Genomic DNA, 25,013 nt, shown 5'->3' on the forward strand with positions numbered 1-25,013 from the left:
CATTTCTCTGCCTACTGGCACTTCAACAACAGCCTGTTGGAGGACGAGCGCTTTGAGCGGTCTTTCCGGGACTTTTGGACGGTCTGGCACGGCAGGCGATCTCGCTTCCCCACCTGGCGTCAGTGGTGGGACGTGGGGAAAGCGCAGATCAAGGTCCTCTGTCGGGAGTACACGAGGGGCGCGAGCAGGCGGAGGGACTCGCGGATCGAGCGGCTGGAAAGGGAGCTGCTCGGTCTGGAGAGCCGCCTGGCTCGCGGGGACCAACTCGAGCAGAGCGCGTACGAGGAGAAGAAGTGCACCCTGCGGGACCTGCAGCTCCAGCGGTCCCGGGGGGCGTTTGTGCGCTCGCGGGTCCAGTTCCTCCGGGAGATGGACCGCGGCACACACTTCTTCTACGCGTTGGAGAAAAAGAAGGGAGACCGCAAGAACATCACCTGCCTCCTGGCGGACGACGGCTCCCTTCTGACGGATCCGGAGAGCGTGAACGAGAGGGCCAGGGCCTTCTACTCGGCCCTCTTCTCTCCGGATCCCGTCGACTCCGACGCGTGCAGGGTTCTGTGGGATGGGCTTCCCACGGTCGGCGAGGGCGTCCGGGACGAGTTCGAGGGCCAGCTGACCCTGGCCGAGCTCTCCGACGCCCTCAGTCAGATGCCCTATAACAAATCGCCGGGCATCGACGGGCTGACCGTGGAGTTCTACAAGAAGTTTTGGGACTTGCTGGGGCCCGCCTTTGCGCGGGTCCTGGCGGAAGCCTACGAGACCGGGGAGATGCCCCTTTCGATGAGGCGGGCGGTCATCACGCTCCTGCCCAAGAAGGGGGATCTCCGCTGCCTGAAGAACTGGCGCCCGGTCTCGCTGCTATGCACGGACTATAAAATCGTGGCCAAGGCCGCCTCCCTGAGGCTCAAGTCCGTGCTGGCAGACGTGATCCACCCCGACCAGTCCTACACGGTCCCGAACCGGACGATTTTCGATAACATCTTTCTGGTTCGGGACCTCCTGCACCACTGCAGGAGGACCGGTCGGTCGGTCGCCTTCCTGTCGCTGGATCAGGAGAAGGCGTTCGACCGGGTGGATCACGAGTATCTCTTCGGAACCCTGCGAGCATTCGGATTCGGGCCGCGCTTTGTCGGCCTGTTCCGGATGCTGTACGCCTCTGCCGAGTGCCTCGTAAAGGTTAACTGGTCCCTGACCGCGCCCCTCGCGTTCAGGAGAGGAGTGCGTCAGGGCTGCCCTCTGTCCGGACAACTGTACGCGCTGTGCATCGAGCCCTTCCTCTGCCTCCTTCGCAGGAGGCTCACGGGGTTGGCGCTCGGCGCGCCGGACACGAGGGTGGTCCTGTCGGCCTACGCCGACGACGTGCTCCTGGTGGCCTCCGACCCGGTCGACCTGGAGAGGATGCGGAGCTGCCAGAGCGTCTACTCTGCCGCTTCCTCTGCCAGGATCAACTGGGACAAGTGCTCCGGGTTACTGGTGGGTCCCTGGCGGGTGGACTCCCTCCCTGTCGCGCTCCAGCAGTTCAAGTGGAGCGCGGACAGTTTTAAATATCTGGGAGTCCACCTGAGCCCCGCGGAGACCTCGGTCGCAGCCAACTGGGTGGAGTTGGAGGACAAGGTGGCTGCTCGGCTGAGGTCGTGGTCGGGTCTGCTGAGACTGCTTTCCTTCAGGGGACGGGCTTTAGTGATTAACCAACTGGTGGCGTCGATGCTTTGGCATCGACTCACCGTCCTGAGCCCGCCCCCTGAGTTTGTGTCCAGGGTCCAGAGGAAGCTGACGGACTTCTTCTGGGCCGGAAAGCACTGGGTCTCTGCGGCGGTTCTGAGCCTCCCTCTGGCCGAGGGAGGCCAAGGGTTGGTGTGCATCAAGAGCCAGGTGCACACCTTCCGCCTCCAGACGCTGCAGAGATTCCTCTACGCAGACCCGGCCCCGCAGTGGTGCACGCTGGCGTCGCTTTTGTTGCGCCAGCTGCACGACCTGGGCTACGACCGGCAGCTCCTTTGGATCGACCTCCGGGGAATCCGTCTCCCCGAGCTGCCGGTCTTTTACCAGGACCTGCTCAGGACCCGGAGCATGTTTTCTGTCGGCCGAGACGCCGTTCCGACCGAGGGCGAGGAACTCCTGCTGGAGCCCCTGCTGCACAACCCCCACCTGGGTGCGCAGGCGTTGGAGTCCCCCTCGGTGCGGCGCGCGCTGATCTCGGCCAAGGTGACCAGAGTCTGGGATCTCCTGGATCGCGAGCGGTCAGAGTGGCTGACCCCCGAGTCGCTCGTCGCCAGGGCGGCTCGGGCGACCGTCAGGACGGCCGGCCGCGCGATCCGGGAGTGCAAAGCAGCGTTGCACCCAGACTCTGTCAGGTATCTCGAGGGAGTTCTCAGGACCGGGGAGCCATCTTCCATCCCCCCCCCTACCCCCGGCTCTCCGGTCCTGCTGATCGAACCCAAGGCCCGAGCCCCCCCTCGGCCTCCCCTCGAGAACAACCTGAGCAGGATCTCGCGGTTCTCCTCGACGCCCCTCCGATCGGCGTCGAGGAGGACCCTGTACGCGATGACGCTCCACACCCTCCACTTCCTCGCCCTCGTCTCCCGCCGAGACACCGCTTGGCGGGAGACCCTCCGACCACCGGAGGGCGTCGGTCCCCAGTGGGAGGCCCTGTACTCCCCGCTGGTCTCCAGGGGAGCTGGGGACTTGGGGTGGAGGGTCCTGCACGGAGCGCTCGCGTCAGGAGAGATCCTGCGTCACTTTACCGACTCGGACGCCGCATGCCCTTTCTGCGGTCAGTCCGAGTCGGTAAGCCACATTTATTTTCTGTGCGCCAGGCTGCAGCCGTTTTTCCTTTTATTGAAAAACCTTTTGCTGCAGTTCTGGCTGCACTTCTCCCCAACCCTCCTCATATTCGGGCACCCTGTCCGTGGCTCCACCAGGAAAAGAGACCTCCTCGTGAATCTGCTCCTGGCTCTTGCTAAACTGGCAATTTACAAGACCAGGAAGCGTAAGATGATCGGGGAGGGTCTCTTTGACTGTGGGGCCATGTTCAGGGCCCTTCTCCGTTCAAGGGTTAAGTTAGAGCACGCCCACGCGGAGTCCGCTGGCAACATGGACACTTTTGTCGACCAGTGGGCTCTGGGGGGCGTGCTCTGTACCACCTCCCCTTTTGTTATAAAGATTTAATTTACAGTCCTTTTTTGACCGGTTTTTCTGTTTGTTAGTTATTGCCCAGTCTTGTTAGCACCCCTTTATAGAGGTGCTAAATTGAATTTTTTCTCCGGCCGCCTTTGGGCGTCCGGTGCACCGGCTGCCACTGGGCAGTCGGTGTAGTCCGCCCTCTGGGCAATAAATAGGACTACTACTACTACTGCTAAAAGTTCAGTTAGTTGTGCTTAACAACATGCATTTATACAAATATACAAGGCTATACGAGAGGTTTACATTTGCAGCGTCTTTTGCGTTCTTTGTCTTGTGTTCTTGTCTGTGTGTGTGCGTGTGTGTGTATGTGGTTTGGTACGGTAGTTGACTCCCTTCCTATAAAAACTCACTAAAAATCTATTACAGTAAATTATCTATTACATTTTTACAGTAACATCTTGGTAATTGTGTCCTTTTTTTCAGAACACTCTGTGGAACATTATAAAGTACTTCAGAAACCATACAAACTTTTCGCTTCTTTTTCCAACAATATTTCAGGGGTTTTTTTTGTTTGTTTTTTTTGTATTTTTTATTATGTATTCTGCTTAGAGATACATGTATAAAAACGTGTTTTTCTATGACCAGAGGGACCTTAAAATACTTTGTGAAAGTTTTGTTGAAAAATATTGATTTTGGGCAAATTACAAGACATTGGATTCACCTGAGAGATTGTAATGTAATAATATGTGTTTATTCTCAGGGTCTTTATAAGCAATAATGGACACCACTCTCAATTTATTTCCTCAAAATAAATATTTATAAATAAAATAAATTATTCATTCCATTATTAAATCAGTAATAAGAAAAAAAACCCGCACCCGATACATTTAGCTCATGAAATAATATATGCTTATATCCACTTGTTTTTTGATATGTATAAATGTTGTAAAAACATATTTATTAAAAACACATGAGACAGAATAAATGTTCTAATATAAGAAGTCAGATACATCAGATTTACAGTGTTTCCCCTTTTTTTTTTTTTATTTGCTCTAAACAAGTTCCTGTGATGTTTTGTTTCTGCTTTTGTCTCTGCGGGCTGCTGTAAACTGTCGCTGCCTTTTAGACACTAAATGCCCCTCTCAGTGACGTTGCACGAAAAAAAAAAAAGTACAGTCATTTTATTTTGAAAAATACTGTATGTGTGCGCTGTCCTATAGACTTTATTCTGCATTCTTTACCTATACACACTGTACAATAGAGTTCAGTTTAATGTGCATACATTAATGTAGATTTATTTTCCTAATCGATTGTTTTTTGAGATTCATATTATGTGCGTAGGCACATTTTGGTTTAGCTTAATTGTTTTATTGTTAATTACCCCCTGCATCTGGTAGTTATTGTAAATTAGAACCAGGTGCAGGGTATTTAAGAGTGCAGTCAATCTGCACAGGGCTGCTGTGTGAAGAGCCCGCTTGCGAGTGCGTGCAGGCGAACAAAGAAAAGGTAGCGTGTTAGTTATTGGTCAGAAAAGAGCTAGGTGTTTATTTTGTGTTTTATTTGTTTGTTTATTAAAAATAGCGCGTCAGCGCAGTTAAAAATCTATTTCTTGTGTCTGGGTCAGTGTTTTAAAAGGGTCAACGAACGACCGTGAGTGCTGGCTCGTTTACAATATTATATATATATTCATTCATTCATCTCACATATTACACACAGCTATTTTTCATTTGCAAAATTTTTAAACTGTCGTGTAAATTCTGGTGAGACGGTAAATAAGTGCAAGGCATTTTTGTCATGTGTAGCGAATATGAACATCTGATTTTTGTTTCCGAATACATGTCAAAAAATATTTGTTGGAATATTTGGATATTTGTCCCAGCACTAGTATATAATAGTATAACAGTTATACTTTTAAATATGTCACATACATTTTAAAAGGTTTGTAATGATATTCTGTTAAATGTGCACACTGTTCTATTATTAAAGTACTATTCATATGGTAAAATTTGTAAGTCTTATTCTTACGTTATATAATATTTATTATATTGCTTAAAAATGTGCAGAGTAAAATACTTCTGGCCCACCTACTCCTAATTTTTTTTCCCCCCCAATCTGGCCCCCTTAAAAAAACTAATTGCCCTATACCAATAAAAATCAGTTAACACCAATGTTTTCATGAAGCAGCAACAGAGAGGCTAAAAAGTAGGCTAGCCTATAGCATACAGAGAAGAGTGTTTGCTTTAAAAACAGACATGTATATAGGATTAAGACAATACTGAAAACTGCCTAGATGTCAGCCTAATTCTGTTTCAGGTCATCTAACAATTTGTGCAGCTTAAAGTCCCTGATGACTTTATAGATGCAAACTGCAAAAATCTATAACTACTGCATGCTGGTTGCCTTGGCCCTGGCACTCTCAATATGCATGGAACATGCTTGCAGAGGCAATCAATCTAAACTCAATGACAAGCTGTCCTTTTCCTGCAGTGTCCTTGCACCCTGACTCAAAATCATACAAATGCAGTTATACCATCCGCTCACAGGAAGCACAAATAAAAAAGCTTATCTCAGCTAAAGTTTAAATTCAATAGGACAATAACACTCGTTCACCTCTTACATGCATTATTTATTTATTTTTAAAGCTACTTCCTCAATTGGCAGAATACACAGAGAGCTACCAGGTAACTGACAATGTATTGTTTTTACCTCCTTGGTGTCATTCGAACAAAGCAAAGTCAAACCAACCCAGAGGCTCCTGTGCACCATGAAAAGACGAGTTAAATAAACCATTACCTTGCTGGCTTTTCTTCTGTGTCATAATGATCACAGTGGTACAATAATTGAAGATCACTGACCAAAGATGCACTTTAAACTTGAATGCAAAGGAAGCTAGAACTCAAACAGCCAGGGGAGACATGCTTTGCAGCATATGCTTTTAAACCTTACCATCTTCCCCAAAGCAAGGTTACTGTGGAACAAATGCGTTTCAAATTGTCACACAATCAAATAAGTTACCACAATTCCAGTGCCTTGTTTGATTGGAGCAGTATTAGAGTATAAACCAATTTTAGTATTACTTTAATAAAATAAAAAAAATTGTATTCCACATATGCCCTTGTGTGTCTACAGTACTTATTACACCTATGGGATAGTGCACTGAAATTTTTACATTAAAAACTGAAAGCCCTGTTTAAAGCTCTGAATGTAGTCTCATGTTTAATTAAAAACAAGACAAAGTCACATTACTGTATGTAACAATGCAGATAACTGAACTATGCCAGTGTGTTGTTGTGCACCGAAACAGGGGTCACTCCATCAACAATCGTATTGCTAGCAAAATAAAATTACAGTGCACATAAAAAAAATAATAAAAACCCCCTAGCTGTCACCTTTTTAGTTATTGACCATCATCTGCTTTTTTCTTGGCTCCGACTAGTCCGGTACCACAGTCCTGACCTGAACACCCCCCTACCCATTCAGTCCTGGGTCTCTGCCAATCTAGCTAGATCAGCGGTGGCCAATACGTGGATTGCGATCCACGGGTGGGTCGCAAAAGATTTTCGGTGGATCTCGGGACAAATCAGAACAAGCACTAGCATATGAGCATACAACAGTTTTTGTTTGGCTGATGGGCAGAGCCTTCTGTGTCGTCCAGTAGCACAGATGAAAATATGCCTACAGTTTCTGCATATGAGACCAACAAAATGCTTGTGTGAACGTACATTTGAATTTAGGCACATGTATGCGACTAGAAATTCCTAAAGTTTGACTATAAACAATAAACGTGATTTATTTTTTCAACTGAAAAGCTGAAAAAAAAAACACCTCACAGTCAGATCTAAACTCATAGCTCAATCGTAATGTATACTGGGAATGTAGTTTATTGGTGTCCACTGCCCACTGTTAATCACACATTAAAAACTACAACTCCCATACCCTGCCAATTTCACTGATTTATCAGTGCGATGGCTACTAATTTCCAGGCAGTTTGTCAAACCAAGATGAGGAAAATAACAAATTCATATATGTCGGCGTCTTTACAAGAAATGAGCAATGCAGGTATGTCAGAAGATGAAAGCGAACAGGGAACTTGGAGTTAGTTGCAGCATATTCACTGTTGTAAAATACAAGTTCAACCAATAGTGGCTAAAAGATTTCCCCTGCTTAAGTTTGACAATGTTAAAAAAATCCATGTTTTGCATGTTTTATCAGAATGCAGGGGAACTGATGTCAGGCAAGACTGCATTTAACAGGGAGCCAGAAGTTCAAACACGACAATTATTAAAAATATTAAACACAGTGCTTCAAAACAGCACGCAATGTGCGGAGATGCAGACCATCCCGCTACCATAAACAGGCAAGCAGCACATTCTGAGGAACATGCGACCAGGCAGCTAAAAAAAAAAAAAAAAAAAAAAGTTGCCATTTTAATTTAGTTGATGCAAAAGTATTGAACTGCACAAGTGTTATGTAAGAAAGGGAGGAAAAAAAGATCTGTAGATATTTCAACAATACATTTCAGCAAAAATTGTATTATTATTTGTGTGTGTGTTTTTTTTTTTTTTAAACCTAGGCGCGCATGTGCATAAAAAAGTTAGCGTAAAGCGTTTGTTACGTTTTTGTTGTTGTGGTTGTTTTGTTTTATTATTGCTATTACGTATTGAACACTATTATATTAAATCCCGCTAATAATTGTTGGTCATAGCTTACTGGTGGATCGTGGAGCCCGTTGAGAGCCACCAAAATGGATCGCAGTGTTTGGTGTACTGGCCACCACCAAGCTAGATTGTGTGCTGGTTTTGTGGACTAATGTCAGCTACATGTAGGTGGAGACCACCAAACTTGTTTCACCTGTGACCAAAGCTGGGTTAGAGCCCAGGCCTCCAGAGGTACAAAGCAAGACAAGCTTCCATAGTGAATTCTCTCATCTGCTCTGTAATCTCAAAACTGCAAAGAGACAGAGGCCAATTGTTTCAAGCCTGCACTTGACTGCTGAAAGTCAGCACACACGCACTTCAAAAGCAGTTTGTTTAGAGTGCTCCTGTCACTTTTAATTTGATATCAAAAGCTCAGATCCTGAGGTTCAGCAGACGCTTAAGACTCCAGACATACAGTACAGAACTGAGTCCACATGGCTGTCGACTTTATTAATGGCTAATATAGGCTTGTGTCCATTTGTGCCGGACTGAGTGACTCCATAAAAAGAAAAGTAATGCAGCTATGCAGAGGTTATAAACCACATTCAAAGACAGTGGAGATTAATATGTTTACGGAAAAAGCCGATTTGAAATGCAATAAGGGAAACAAAAACAATTTCATTCAGGAATCCAACAGAGTGAAGTGAATCTTATTTTACCATTTTTCATTAGAACAACCGAAATGAAGTACACTTTCATACAATTACTGAAATCCCCAATGTGCATTACAACAATGCTCTTTATAAAGACATCTGCATTTTATATAGAATGTGCTACATTTTTTTAAAGTTAATTTTTTCCCCTAAACCATTGGGCAGGTATACTGTACTTTCTTTTTGTTTCTCAGGAGGGTGACTTTTATAAAATCCTGCAAAATAATGAACCTCTGACCCACATTTCCACCACTGTTGTTACTGTTTTAATTCCACACCTAGGTTTATTTGTTACTTTCCTAAATGGCTTCTATTTTAACGATTGTCACTGGCTGTTCATCTGGACAGCTGAAGCTTTGACAAAGCAGATGCGAGTACACCATTTACCTTACTGGGACTGCATTCAAATCATTACTATCCACTGGCAATGTTTAATAATATTCCGGAATTCATTTTCTGATTTAAATATATAGTAGTAGTACAAAAACGTCACACGTATCTTTAAACAAAAACTAAATAATAAAATACACTTTCCTGTTTTTCTTACAAAAGACCTTTTATATTCCCGTTGTTTTAGGTTGGTAATGTGCAGCAAAGCAGACAAAAATGCCTTTATAAGCGCAAATCAGCAAGTCTTACAATATAATGAATCCTGGTTCAGAATTCAGTGACAAGAAACATCTATCCATCCCTTTAAACTTCCATCTGCAGCCCAAAGACATCCATCAGAATGTCCTTATTCTCTCTCAGAAATGCTAATGATTGTACCTTTAAAAAGAAGCTGGCAGCGGCAGCAACAGCGGTACAGTTAAAAATGTTCGTAATGTGATCTGAGCCCAAGGTCACCCAGCAGTTTATGACAGCACGTTAGCGCTGCTTTCATTAGAGAATGTTATTTATGAACATCCTCTTCTTTGCCTTTAATAATTCATGTGCTGCAGACTCAGGAGGCTCCATTCTGTGGTTTTAAGGTGAAGGCAATAAATCAAAATCTGCTTTGTCTTTATTACTGTTGTGATGCCCACCACAGTTAATCAACCTATACTGTACAATGAATTGGTTCTCTTAATTCTTACTATTCTTTCTTTCTTACTCATCATTTCAATTTCTGCACTGTACAAGGTAATCTGACAAGGTCATACACAAAGGCAGAGCAGGGAGTGTACCATGGTTACTGCTGGCTATTTCAGCTTCCCCTTCTCCTCCTTTATGGGTCTTGCTCAGTCGTCTTCACAAGGCACTGTTTTCCTCATAAGCTCCTCCAAAATCCCTGGACAACTCGGGTATCAAAATAGCAAAGGAGTCTTGGCAAGAGGTTTCCGGTATCACACCTGAGGGAAGAAAAAAAAAGGAAAAACAATGAAATACTTAAACCACAGACAACAGCTATAAGAAACACACAATTACTGCTCAGGACTCAAAGCAGTTAATACAGGACTATCCACAATATTCTAGTAAAATCTGTTTTTAAAAATCTGTTTAAATGGCACTGACTACTGGAAGCTATAGTGAAAAAAAAAAAAAAAAAAGAAAGTCTATTCTAACGTCTTAGAAACTGTCACATCGTTAAAGGCTAAACAGAAAGCAGGGATCCCTGGGGAAATCTGCTTTCTCAAACACATCTAACTGAACTCCTTACTTCACATTACCGGTCCTTTGAACAAGTTAGCAATGCCAACCAGAAATATACTTATTTACCCAAGGTATTCTTAGTTAGTTTGTTTTAAAAACCCCATTTCTGTATTCATGATGGGCTATAGATGATATAACTAAAACAGGCGTGCACACAGAGCTGTACGTAACCTTGTACATACTGTATATTTTTTAAAATGTAAATACATGTTGGCTTCTTTTCAAACTCTGTCTACATAGTGAATGGAAGTGCAGCAGGAAGCAGGAATATGTACAGAATAATTTCATTAGCTGCAAGATTTTCATAATATAATTTGCTGGGAGAAATCAATTTCGGTAAACTGGATTATTACCCTATAAATGGTTTAGTCGGCTGAGCACAGCAAGCAAGATGAAAGAGGCAATTGTGCAAGGGTGCACCAAAGCAATACTGAGCTCCGATTTACTCATCCAATACACTGTATCTAATAGCCTATATTACAGCATGACACTAGTAGAGATATTTTTCTCTATCAACTGAACTCATTTAAACAAGTGCTGGCAGAAATCCTGTGTAACGGTGTGTATAAAGCACGAACAAAGTAGGAGCTGTTCATTTTAAACAGCATTTTATTTTTATATATTTTTTTACACTTAGCAAGCATTTGAAATAAATGCAAGTGGTATTCAAGAGTATCAATACTCTGTAGCAGTTATGAAATGAATATGCTGAAAGTGAAAAGGCTGATTTGAAATGCAATAAGAGAAACAAAAACAATTTCATTCAGGAATCCAACAGGGAAGTGAATCTTATTTTACCATTTTTCATTAAAACAACCGAAATGAAGGACACTTTCATACAATTACTGAAATCTCCAATGTGTATTACAACAATACATTTTATAAAGACCTCTGCATTTTATATAGAATGTGCTACATGTTGTGTATTCTGAAAGTGACTCCGAATTTAAGACATAAATACTTTCCTGTGCAGTGAGTAGACCGACTCTGCATATTAATAAGCAGTGTGATTTACACCCCACAGGAACTTGACAAAGACTACCATGTGTTTACTTACAGCATGTTGGAATACTCCAGATGTTAGTGAAGTACCTACCTGTAATGTGTTTTATTTTTTATACAATTATGCTTACTTAAAACAACTAGCACTGAAAGCTCAAACACTGATGCACAGTGGCGCAGAAATTCCCTGAAGCCAAAGACATGAACAGTACAGTGCATACAGAGTATATTTCATATATTTAATATTCTGTATTTATTCAGTCTATTCCATATACACTTTAGTGTTGTACGCACTTTATTTAAACCTTAATGGAGTTACCAACAAAACTTGCACCCCTAATCCTGTGAATCTTGCACTGTGTTCAGGGTTATACAGCGGCCTCACTACCTGGATGTAGTGTTGGGGTGTATTGTACTGATGGGTATCAGACTTTACTGAATGAATAATGCTTGGTTAAATCGTTCATATTCTGGAGCAGTTCTTCAAAGTGAATGTTACAGATTCAATAGTTCTGCCCTCATAGTTTTTTTCAGACAGTTTCCTTAAGCATGCATTTAAACTTAGACAATGCTTACAAATCAGTCACATCCCTGAAGCAACAATTAATAAACAATCACCAACTATCATTTTAAATAGGGTGGTTTAATTCAACTTAAATGTAAAATGTTACAGTTGAAAATAACCAATGATTAGTTTATTGCAGATAATTTAATGTTAAACCAAATAACAAATGTATTCATTTATCATTATGTGCAAAAGCATATCGATTAATAATTATTTTCAGATATCCTAAAACTCTCCATTTGCGGTATTCCTCTACTAAATAAATATTGTTTACATTTACAGCAAACTAACAGCTCCCTGCAGGATAATACTCAAACCCATACGACTGACTACATCCAGTGCACACACAGTGTACTTGTAGCTGTATAAAACAGGCTTTTTGTAACATTAGGTTTATAACCTAATTAAATCCAAAAGGTCTACAGGAGGCTATGAGTCTATGACAGGTTTGAGGAAGATTCAAGGCAGTTGACATGTACACCTGTAGAAGGATGGCACATACAGTAACTGCAACGCATGTGAAATAAATTCAAATATCTTCCATTAGAATGTGAATAAATACATTTGATATATTCAACAAGAAAACCCTGTCTGCATGCATATTCAACACCCTAAAATATGCAATGTGAATTTGAAAGGGATATTCACAAAACCACAAAAGACCAAACTTTTAGTGTTTCAAAATACTTCTTAAAGCGGCATTTCACAGTGAGATACGAGATGCTGAAGAGTCTTCCTGACAAGTTCCCACTTGATCTCCAGAAAATGGCAACTGCTTTTATTTCTCACTCATGCTTGTATTTTAGGGTTACTGACACCCCTGGTTTGATGGTCCTTTCTCTACTGTCACACATGGTTTACATGTCCATGCCGAATGCTCCTTTGGAAGGAGTGGTTAATTCAGGGATCAGTACCCACATGGCTGTGCTGGTCTGAACAGATGGACGGCTTATTCTCCTGTGCCGTGTTTCACCTGCTGAATGCACTGAAATCCATCATCAAAATTAAAAAAGCATGTAAACAACATCGAATTCCAGTGCCACTTTATCATCGGCTGGCAACATTGCTTGAACAACATAAACTAATTAACAGAACTGAAAGCTCTCACTCTATTATTATAGAAGTCAATTAATATATCCAGTGCAGTCTATGTATATGATTTACATTAATTCATTTTTAAATATGAAATTACTGTATGAAAGTCATTAGAAACTAACAAATAAACTTAACTAAAAAGCGCATTACCATACATGTATTTCTTGTTTGATGCACACTAATTTATTGCTGAAATTCCCAATTGATTATCTACTAGATCAAGACACAATAGTGAGCCCTGTTCTTGACTGCCTGAAGGATGCTGTCTGAATAGAAATCTGAATATAAAAGATTTCCAAGAGATATCATTTAAACAGGATGTCACAGTAGTTCAGGTCTATGCTGAGACAGCCACCAAACAAACAACTGAAGTCAGTCTTTTACATCAGACAGCTCCAACCATGCAACCGAATGTTACTGTCCCAGTAAATAAATACTGCAGTGTACAGGTTTGTTTATCCAAACGTGCCATGTTATCAGGAGAGCAGGACTTGAAATGCCAATGAACAGGAACAGCTGAGCAATTCTGTATCATTTGTTAATGTAATTTTATATGGTTCCATGTGCTGTACGTATTTACCCCAGTATAGCCCAGCTAGGAAGCTGTGTAACATCTTTAATTAGCAGGACAGGTTCCACTTGTGCATTTCCATTCAGCACACATGAAGATGCAAAAGCCTGTGATGCTGTTTCAATCTAAATCAGGCAATGCAGTGCATCCCTTCCATGGGTCACGTGACCTACAAGTTCCTTTCTCTGTTCCTGTAAAGGAACTTTCACTGCAATGTCATGTTAATGGATAAGAAACAGTCAAAATTAACGCATCAGGTCTATACAGTAGCTTAATTTTTTTGTGAGAACTTCCCCCATTTTAGGACTATTCTTTCCAAACATATTAGGCTACATACAAAAATACATGATTGTTTTTTATAATCCAATAAACCTTAACTATCACATGCTGATTAATGAACAACTGACAAAGCCAATTGTTTTTAATATTTGTAGATACATGACTGATAAGAGTAGTCTTATCTGGAACCATTTTGTTTCTCATGCACCTAAACTAACCTTACATTTTTTTGACAAGCTGGTAGATTAAAACAAGAGGGTGTAAAAGTTATGCCTGTAACCATTTCTAGAAAGAAAAGAGGAAGCAGCTGCTACTGGCACATGAGTGACATTTCACTGAACTGCTGTGAAGGTAAAAAACGCAACAGGACACCTTGCAATGAGTAAGAACATATTTGAAATACAAACACTACTGCAACAGGGTGACATTAAAGGGAATGAATAGAGCGATTTACGTGGTTATTCTCCATTAATCTGTAGATTAGTTTTAATCAAATAATCCAAATTATTTTTCCAAATGGCAGGGTTTTAAGGAGTAATTGTTGTTAATGTAATGTACAGTCCATCCTCGTTATAAGCAGCCCGTCTCTAATTGCACCCTCTTTACGCTAGGACAATGGTTGGCTATTTCCAAACGGCTTGTTTTAACACATCATAACAAAAACATTCAGAGACTATAATCTCATGGTCTTTGCTTGGGTCTTCTGTATAACAGTTATTGCTATGGCTGTATCTTTGGTGTATATTTACAGTAGTAACTGGATCTGTCGTGTTACACCCTGTACATTTCAATACCTAAAGGGTGTGTGCGTGTTACTCATGCAATACATGTTGCCTATGTCCCACTTCAAAAAACAAGCCAGGTTTTAACGAGTGTAGAACCAATAAAGATACACATACAGCCTCTATAAAAACAAATGTTGTAAAATCAGAAATCCAAAGACATTATTTAAATGTGATTCATTTAAAGTGATTGTTGCTAACAAAATAATTCTATGAATGTTTTCTGTTGTGGACTTTCATTTGTTTTATACTGTAGGTCTCCAATGATAATTTTAAGGTACTGACCAGCAGGAAAAAAAAAAAAATTATAGGAATATTGAATCCAGCATCAAAAATGTAAGTATAAGAAGTTAACAATATGTTGTGATCTACATCTATAATCATTCAGACTGAAGCACCACGCCTGATGGTCCTATAACTTGCTGGCCATCTTAGGCTCAGGGTTACTATGTTAGAGTGCTGCAGTACTTATCTTCAGCACCACCTGAAACTGACAGTTTAATTCATTTGCAGCCTCGCCAGATATCAAACAGCATGGTAACCTTTTTCAGGATAAGGTTCAAACATTCCTTTTTGATGCATGGAGCCACTAATACAGCAGCCCTCCATCCAATTAAGCATGCTGCGCTTCTTATAAATGTATGTGTCAGTAAGTAAAATGGAGAGACTTTAGGAGAGACTATACGTCCTTAGATCACAAGATAAGCAATCCATTAATTAGCTAAGCACTGGGGAGACAGTAAGGGACAGGCTACTTAGTATCAAGGCTAGCAACAGAGAGAGGGGAAAAAGGTCATTCCAAAGAAACCATCTTAAAACTGCAGCTTTTCATGCGGTGCGAACTGAACTGTAATTGGAAAACAGCAGCTTGTGATTATATTTTAGCAACGGCGGATTTTAGATTTAAATATATGTCAGTGCTTGGAGCAGACAGATAAACATAGGCACTAGGAGGTTGTTAGAGACATGAGATGAAGCAGATTCATGGTTTCAGTGTGTAGAAATGGAAAACAAAATTGGGAATAACTGAGACCACAGCTTTGGAAACTTTGCTTTATAGGTACCAGGTGATTAGAATATCATGACCAAACTAACAAGTATGTCAGTAACATATATTTCCAATAGTATAGATCAAGAAATGCCAATGAATAATTTGATTGAAAATTAGATAAGTGATATTTAAGATCTTGATGTCATTACGTAAGCAAACAAGTGGTTTGTATTATGGTATATTATAATGATCGATTTACAGTATGTGGAATAACTTGTGTTCTTAAGATACTTGTACTGTATGTACACACACACACACGACTGTATGGACAGACAGACATCACCAGGTATATCCAAAATGTGATACTCTCAATAACTTATGCTAAGCAGTTTTCCAGGTATATGAAAAGCTGTGTAACATACAGTACATACAATCGCCTCCACATATACTACACTATATCTACGACTGCACCCCATGCTGGGGATAATAACCTACTCTCAATGGGATAAATGCCAATGTTGACATACTGCACACTACATGCACTTCAATGATATTCAGATCCAGACGTTTTTATTTAGTACACTGTACTTGAATTAGGGGTGTTATTCATTTAGAGTTTAAACATTTAAAAGTTTGCAAAATGTCAAAAACGCATTTAATTTTGCTTAAAATCGTTAAACGTCAAATGTGCAGGTCAAATATTAAGAACAAGAGGGTGTCTGCAAATAACGGCTTCAAGAGGTTGTTTTTTTTTCGTTGTCTACTTCCTCCCTTTGTCACGTGGCATCATTGTCCCTGGATATTCACCTCCCAATCGCCAGCATGCTTTTGCTCACGTGACTATCAAGGTCATCTTCGGGAGCGCGAATTAAGCAAAGCCTTGTCTGGGCATATTGTGATTACAGTGGCAGTACATGAACAATGTTAAAGCACATGAAAATAAAGCATCCTGTACATACGATGTCTGTTTCTACTACTGGTGCTGGATCTAGCACGGATTGGGGCCCAGACAAACAACAATGCAAGTGTATTGCTGGTAGTGCTCGGAAATGTGATAAAACTCAGGCTGAAAACAAAGCACATTGATTTATTGGAGAAGATCTCAACTGACCTGCAACCAATTTCAATTGTGGAGGATACTGGATTCAACAAGTTCATGTATTTTGTTGAGCCAGATTACAGAATGACAATTTTATTTTTTATTTTTTGCACCCTATACCGAGGGAGATGTCGGTTTGGTTTGCAACTGCTATTCTGGGACTGAGACTCGAGCGATGTTTAATACATGTTAGCTTTTTTTTTTTTTTTTTTTTAAAGAGAGAAGATTGCTTATGTTATGTTTATTTTTTGGTCTTTTTTTCCTACTGCTGCCAGTCAGACAAGTACAAACTATTGCTATTAGTAAATTGTTAGAATAATTAAACTGCATAACATTTCTGTAATAATGCAATTAACTCACCCTGTATCAAAACAGACCATTATATATGTTATATAAATATATGTTATTTATATATAGGGCTTAGTTTTTTGGGGTTTTTTGCTTTCTGTCAAACAACTTAATGGGCTTTTAAATAGGTCAAGCCTTAATTTTTCATTTACAAGCAGAATGTACAAACCAGATCGCAACATGTTGACAAGTGACTAATCTTTAATAAAGCTACAATGAAAAATAAAGTATTTTGCTGGACACATTTTTACAATCTGTATTTATTTTAATAAAGATGAGTCGCATCTGCATTTAAATGAAAGACTAAGAATTAAAAGCACATTTAAAAAATACATTATAATATTAACGCGTTTCTCAGCTGTGATTGAGACACACGAATGGCTTAACAGGTCCATCAACTGCATTTTTTAAGGGGAGTAGAAAAGCTGAGGTAAAACGCCGAAAATCAGAAGACCTATTTATAGGCATATATATTCATCGAGTAATTTATAGAAACCTACTTATTTAAAAACCTCTCAAAATGTTTAACTATATATATTTTAAAACTATAAACTTTTAAAAATGTAATAAATTAAAACGGAATCAAGAACTTGAATCCTTCTCAGAGGCCAGAGCAGACACTGACCAGACTGATGAAAGCATGGAAATTCCTTTTGCCTGGTATTTTAGCCATTTTGCTGATTTTATCTGACATATACATCAACTTCAATAGCATTGTCCCAAATCCCAACTTGGAAACTGCATCAGGAGCAAGCCTAAAATAAATGTTCTGTTTATGTAAAGCTGTTCAACAGACAGGAATGGAAAGCAGCCTAGTCTTCTTACTTACACTAATTTGTCCAGTTGCATATTTTAAATAGGAGCTCTGGAAAATGAACTGTATAAATACCAGCCACAGCAGGAGGGTCACAGTTCTTTAGATCATCTTTCCTATGATTTTAACAGCAATCATCTCAAGCAGAGCTCAATCCACACTAACCCTCTTCCCCATCTCACTCTAGATTAAATCAGGGAATCGCAGGCGGATACACTACATTTGATTGTGTCTTTTTGGTCAATGACATCAGGTATCTATAAAACATAAAATCTTTTTGCGAGAACACTGCTCTTTCCATTTGCTGACAGATTGCATTTCAGAAAATGGCTCAACAGGTCAAAGATGTGGCAGAGATGTCACACCGACCGGATCACATCAGCCCATTTTAAACAAAATGCACCTTTTCTTTATTTCGCTGTTTTATGTTTTAACAATGACACTTAACAGCATCAGAAATGTACTATCCATGTCTAAATTAAGAACTGCTGAATTGCACAACTGAGGCCACAACTGAGCAGCCTTCCAACTTTAAGCCTCCCATTCAGGATAATAGCAAGTCATCAATTCTTTAATCTAGCAGCATTCTACGATTTTGGACAGCTCTTAAAATAAACACAATGTAATGATTCAGCAGGAGCTCAGTACTTGGTATGTAAACTGACCCCCCCCTCCCCCCCCTCTCCCTTTTGGATAGGCCCTTCCGGATGCTGATGAGATGGGCGAGTGCAGACTTGCAGTCACGCACAGCTCAGCAGGAACTACTTAAAACAACATCATCATACTCCACACAGTCAGAAGGCAATAATAAAGCAACACAATGAAAAGGTACAGGGACAAAGCTGTCCCCTGAAAGTCTTTTCTGCTGTATGCTGAATTCAAATCAAAAGCCAAGAACAAACTGAAAATGTTACCTGGCTGGAGTCTGAACAAGTCTGTCTGGAGTCTGGAGGACATTTTGAATGTCAGGTTATTGGGTTGGAGTTTATACCGTCCATCACTTACTTACGTTAACACAAAAACATGCCTGTTCTAAGCGGTGGCGACTGTACCACAATAGCTTCAAAGCAGCTGGATGGACTTCCTTGAATTGTTAGTGAGCGATTAGCCTCTGTATAAAAAGATGAGACTGTTTGTTGAGGGTCAATTTTTTTTTTTTTAACCAGCTAAATATTACAAATTTCAACCGCACTTGCAAAAATAGATTTGCAAAAACAAAGTACATATTGTGCAAGCACTGTGTAAGTAACAAAGACACCACCACAGGCATTCCCCCAAAGACACCGCTACAGGCACTCCCCAATCTGAAATTCCTACTCAGATGTATGCTTTTAATAATAAATTTGTGATTAGAAATTCTAAAGATCCCAGCTTGAGTTCCCTTGTAATGACGGCACACCGCAGTTTCTACAGCTGTTGCTAGTCAGTCATGAAACAATTTCCGGATGCATGGCACTGGCGGACTTTAAATTTGTAAACAAAATAAAATAATGTATATAGCAAGTGCTAAAAGAAGGAAGCCAAACTTGGGTAGCATTGAAATTAGAAAGCCAATGTAACTTTGATGAATATAAACACATACTGAATGATAAGCAGAACAACGCAATGAATAAGAACAAGCAAGATACTTGGAAAGGAGTTATTTTATTCTGAATACAGCACAAATGATTATTTGGTACTCTGTTTTGTACTGTTCTGCAGCTTTGATTGGAAGAGATATACGCTGTGACGTTGCTGCTGAACTGCGTCTTGGTACAAGTTTCATTGAGTTCTGTATTAACCCTTTCCTGCCTAAACAGAATAACCATATACAGGCATGAATATGACCACTGGGTGTCTTAGCGCTTGCAGTTTGGCAACCTTAAATCAGCAATGAAAACCCAATATATCCACAGAAAGGCCTTACCAATGATAATGTATTTTTCTTTGTATTAAAAAAAGAAATTATATAAGCTGCAAAAAAATCATAATAAAATGTAAAACCCATCTTAAAAGTAAAGCCCTTTTTTTTTTTAAAGGATTAAAGACTTTATTAATACATTAATGGACGTGTTCCACAGTTTAATGCATTACTACAATTAAAAAAATCCCCCCCCCCCCCCCCCCCCCAAGAAAGTATTATGTCCCATAAGTGCAAAACTGGGTATTTTATTAACGATTCTAGCATTTCAGCTTAGGTTTGCATTTTTGGTCTACGTTTCTCACCTGCTAATCAATAGAAAAATAATCACCAGCTCTCTTCATATTCAAGCGCTTCTAAAAGGCTGCATAGTCATCACAACTGTACGTTAACTTTTTTTTATGCAATTATTATCAAGCCATTCACCAACATTGTAAAGGCATTTGGGTATTGACCAGATACTGTAGGAGCATACACTGCAAACATCAATATACAATACTGGTTAACTTCACTTTTAAATTCATTCCAATAGGTTCTGTTTATAATCAACATTTCATATTCAGACAATGAATAAAAGTTATTGTATTTCTTGCTCTTATTGTATTACTTGTATTGTAACACTTGAAATGTATTTGCTTACGATTGTAAGTCGCCCTGGATAAGGGCGTCTGCTAAGAAATAAATAATAATAATAATAATAATAATAATAATAATAATAATAATAATAATAACAATAATAAAGTTCCAAGTAAAAGGGTGATCGTTATTTTATTTAGGAGAGTACAGTCAGTGGGGATTTAGAATATTGAAACTGCATTAAGCAAAAACAATTATGAGTTACAACATGAAAACCACCTTCACATTTCGCATTGGGACACCATAGCTAATAATACAGCACTAGGGAAGTATAGCTCAACACAATGCACCTTAGCTGCACTGTACATTATAAGGAGCTAAAATTGAACACTTCCATCACAACATTCCTACAGCATGTAAATACAGTAAATTAAAACAAGGGTAGGATCTGTACATTTGTTTATCTGGGGGATATAGGCCTATACATCTCTGTTGTATTCAGCCATTGACCAATGAAGCACAGCACTGCACCAGTCTGCCCAACTGAAGAAATATTTTGTAGATTTGAAACATACAATAAAAATAGGGTTGTTTTTTTTTTAAATTATTTTACTGATAAATTCCCACTTTTTTTTTTTTTTTTTTTAAACATCATCACTGATTTTAACTTGCTTAATCTTGGTCCTCCAGATGCAGTCACTTAAAACCACTAGCAGTGCAATTCATTTTGATGCGTAGTGTGTAGACAATGCACTTGTCAGGTTTGCTCAGTCATGGCAGGTTTAGTTTAGTATACATTACCTTCAACCATTTACAGTCAACAGGAAATTTATATGTAAAAAAAAAAAAAAAAGCTGTATTCATTGACTGTCTGCAAGTATGTTGTGGCTAAAACATTATTCGCACCTTATCATGGTTATATATTTTATTTATGTATTTATTTTATAAGATGCTTTAGGTGAACATATTTAAGTTATGCGGCTGGTTTGTGTTTGTTTAAAAATGACCTGCTCTCAAAGTGTTTTAGCCCCATGTACCAGTGTATTTTGCCAAGTTTTGGATTTTATTAGCGCAACACTGTAGAAATAACACAACTCTGTTTCAAAATAACATAATGTGAGATAGCAATACTAAGTGTGCTTAAATGTTGAACTTCATTGATACGCTTAAATAATGCTAGACACGTATGGTGCCTTTTATTTGTATTTTGACAAGGTACAGTACACACATTGTTGAGAATTATAAATATAGATTAATTCCCCAAACATCACTGACCTGATTTTTTCCCACCAAAATAAAAAATGGAAAAGTGAAGAACCCTAAAAATACCAATTAATTCCAATACAGGAAAAAAATATCAAATGGAGTTGAGCAGAGAAATATTATAAAACATAAATGTTTTTCAGGCAGACAAAACAAAGAAATGACTTCATCTAAAGCACTTCGTCTATGTACAGCTATGGCCAAAAGTTTTGCATCATCGTTTAATGGATTGAGACCATATAAAAAATAAACACTATATGAACATCATTTTAAATATTAGAACAGTATTTCATGTTCGATTTCAAAATGTCACATTTTTCAAATGTCAGTTTTTTGTTAAGTGTATGTCAAACTACAAAGCAGTACAACCATGATATATATCAACAGTATGTACAGAACAGTATAGTACAGAATAAGTAATCAGATGTTTAATCACATTTGTGAATCTCTAAACATATGCAAAATAAGACATACAGATAGAAGGATAGATGAAGGGACATATCCCCAGAATAATACTTTAAACGTTAAAAAAATGTTTCATGAAACAGGATAAGTGGTTCTGCAGACGTACAGTATGCAAAAATGTAAGTGTGACATACTGATGTACGGACAGTATGCATTGCACATTTAAAAAAAAACTAAAGAAGAGCAATGAAAAAGGGACCAGTAAAGTAGAAGAAAAAAACACTTCACAGCAAGAAGAGCTTTTTGGATTCACTTTACAAACAAATGTAGTATAATCTTAATGATATCTGTGTCTGGATTAGTAGATTAGCCATTATTGACAGTACTGTTGCCACATTATGCATCGCTGCACTCTTCTGTACTTTAGCTTGTCTAAATATGGATTAGACAAACTTTAATAAGATTCGAAAGAACTGGCGCTGTACACCAATACAATTAACTTTGGACCAGTAAGTCATCTTATTAAAGCAGAGATCATTTGCATGCAAAATTGCTACTTGCAGTTTCCATATACAACATCAACCTTGCAGAGCAGTTATGAAAGACCTTGCTACACCATCTGTTACAGTCCCGTGCCGTACATGACATGCAAGAAATGCATCATCATGTTCTCTTTGCATCTTAGCACCGCTATAAGTGAGTATCCAGTATTAATGATACAGCCAGTCCCCTAAATATCCTCTACATAGAGTTCACTTAAAACCTGATGCAACCTTACTGCCCAGTGCCAAGACAAATAAGCAGTCAATTAACAAGGTCAATATGTTATTTTAAGAGTTTCATTACCAGAAATAACTCAAGTCAAATAGTGACTAGATCATTTGTCATTTGTATGTAACTGAATGAGTGGGTTTGTGTGCAGTCTTCCAGGAAATTTCTTTAAAAATTGACACCAGGATCAAACTGATCAAAAGAATAAAAAACAGTAAAGAAAAGGAGGGTAGGACATAGGTGTGTGAAACTTTCATCATCCTACGAAGAAACCATATTACAGGTAATCTTCGTCGTCTTACCTCGTCTGATGAGCTCCACACAGAGTGAACCACACCAAAGCATTTAAAGACAAGAGGGTGGTTGGAAAAAGTTAGTAGAGGAAGACACAGAAATCAAGACACATTCAAGTTGTAGCGCTAACAAAAGGTCTCAGAGGAGGCCCAGGTAGCATGGTGACAGTATTATATTAGGTAGATTTTAGTTTTGCCCCTATATTAACCAGACTTTACCCTGTGGGTTTTGATGGATCCTGAAGATGGTTTCCTTCCAACAGAACTTAAGTGGTAGCCCCACCAAACACTCTAGCCACCCCATGGAAATTGCAGCAATGTGAACGTTGATGGAGAGTAGGTAGAACCCTTAAAACAGGTGGCTGAGGTATGATAATAGGGATCTCAGAAATCTAAACCTTAAGGCCCAGTGAGGAGCTAAGAACAAGATTGGCTCCCTCTCAGTTTACTATCCAAATATTGTTGGCCTATTGTCAGGGACAAGTATGCCTACAAATGTCAGTCAACAAAGAAATGGGTTGGATTTTGTGCCATGGCTGCTCCCCGCTGAAAACAGGAGCAATTAAAGTGGTAGCTGGTGTTCTCCTGTTGTGTGAAAAAAATGGCTACTCTTGTAAACTAGTAGCTGAATACGCTCCCTGTAGCACATGTGATGGATTTGTTACTCGTGGGGTACCCTTTGCCGAGTATATCCCGGATGCTACTGGTAAGTCCAGCAAGTAGGTTGTCTGGATTGTGATGTCCTTTGTCTTACTGACTGAAGTATGCCCTTGTTTTAAGTGGGCAAAGGGTTTTCAGCGCACAGCAGATTGCTGAAAGTCGTGATGATTTCAGTGAAGGTGATAGTTGTCACCTTGTGGTTCCTGTTGTAGCTTCCAAAGGCTTGAAGCAGAGGGAAAATGGGATGATAGTTAAAAGAAAAAAACGAGGACACCCCTATGCGTGTCGCCTGTAGTTTTGCTTCTCTTACCAAGGAGATTACTGCTGCTAGTGCCCAGAAACTGCTGAAATAACTGCTGTTGGCCTGGCCCCTATCTAGCAGGCTTGACAGCTGATGGTTTGTGACCATCCTCTCCTATGTGAGATACACTCTAGTATACACTCTTCCTGCAAGTGTATATAATTGGGATCCTAGAAATGCAGATAGTATGCTGTAGAGAGAGGTCATATTTCCCTGTAGACGAGTTTTCTTACTGTGCTCCAGGGTTTACCGTCGTCTTTTTTTTTTTTTTTTTGAGAGAGAGAGAGAGAGAGAGAGAGAGAGAGAGAGAGAGAGAGAGAGAGAGAGAGAGAGAGAGAGAGAGAGCGCAGAGGTATTGCTGCAGTCTTTATGTAAGTGGAGATGGCTCTCCTACAGATCTATTGGAAACTGTCAGTCTCCTGGGAGGACTGCCTTGATGACAGTAGTGCTGGTGGTGCCATCCTGACAAATGTAGTGTTCAAACCCAAACTCTAATAAAACACAACAGATACCTGAAAGAACAATAGTATGGCTTGAATCTTTTGTAAAACTCTCTAGCGTAACCAGTTCTCAGTGTGTGGATATATCCGTCGCTGGTGTTACACTGTTCTCAATGTTGTTGGCTATTTATCCTGTGGGGTAGCTGGGTCAATTTCATTTCCAGGACCAGAGGGAGTGAATGCATATTTTGCCAGCTTGCCAGAAAGTGGGGTAGAGGTAGAAATATCAGGAAATAAAGCTTGCCTATTTCCTTATTCTGGCCATAGAAAAGATCAGCATCCCTGTCCCATTGGAAGTGGCTTCCCTTTCCAAAGGATACTAGAATCACTGCCTGAAAAGTCGCCACTTTTGAAGGTATTCCGAGGTGAAAAACGATACATATCAGAAAGTCACTGTGTGATTAAACATTCTGTGCTTGGCTTCTAATCTCCACTCGTTCCTAGCACATGCCATCACTGTTTAAAAGCAACGTCAATAAATTCACCTGGCAAATTCAGTGTAAAACTAGCTGCTAAAGTCTCAAATCAAAACTTGCCTACCGTCAAACAGGCAGATATCAGACATATGACAGAAAGACTGATTGATAGCAAAAATAAATGAATGAATGAATGAATGAATGAATGAATGAATGAATAAATAAATAAATAAATAAATAAAACAAACAAAATAAACTTAGTAACACTACATTTACC

At 39.9% G+C, this 25,013-nt stretch overlaps 1 protein-coding gene across 6 annotated transcripts in view; it reads right to left on the reverse strand.

Annotated features, from left to right (window-relative positions):
- LOC117421912 (spermatid perinuclear RNA-binding protein-like) overlaps positions 1-25,013 on the reverse strand; it is a 108,340-nt gene that overhangs the window by 40,328 nt on the left and 42,999 nt on the right. For all 6 annotated transcript variants that reach the window (XM_058987088.1, XM_058987084.1, XM_058987085.1 and 3 more), the window contains one exon: positions 9,640-9,804. In XM_058987088.1, coding sequence (XP_058843071.1) covers positions 9,640-9,642 — 3 coding nt within the window. In that variant the 5' untranslated portion in view covers positions 9,643-9,804. The remainder of the gene's footprint in view (positions 1-9,639; positions 9,805-25,013) is intronic.

Source organism: Acipenser ruthenus, chromosome 15 (genome assembly GCF_902713425.1).
Source record: "Acipenser ruthenus chromosome 15, fAciRut3.2 maternal haplotype, whole genome shotgun sequence".
NCBI lineage: Eukaryota > Metazoa > Chordata > Actinopteri > Acipenseriformes > Acipenseridae > Acipenser > Acipenser ruthenus.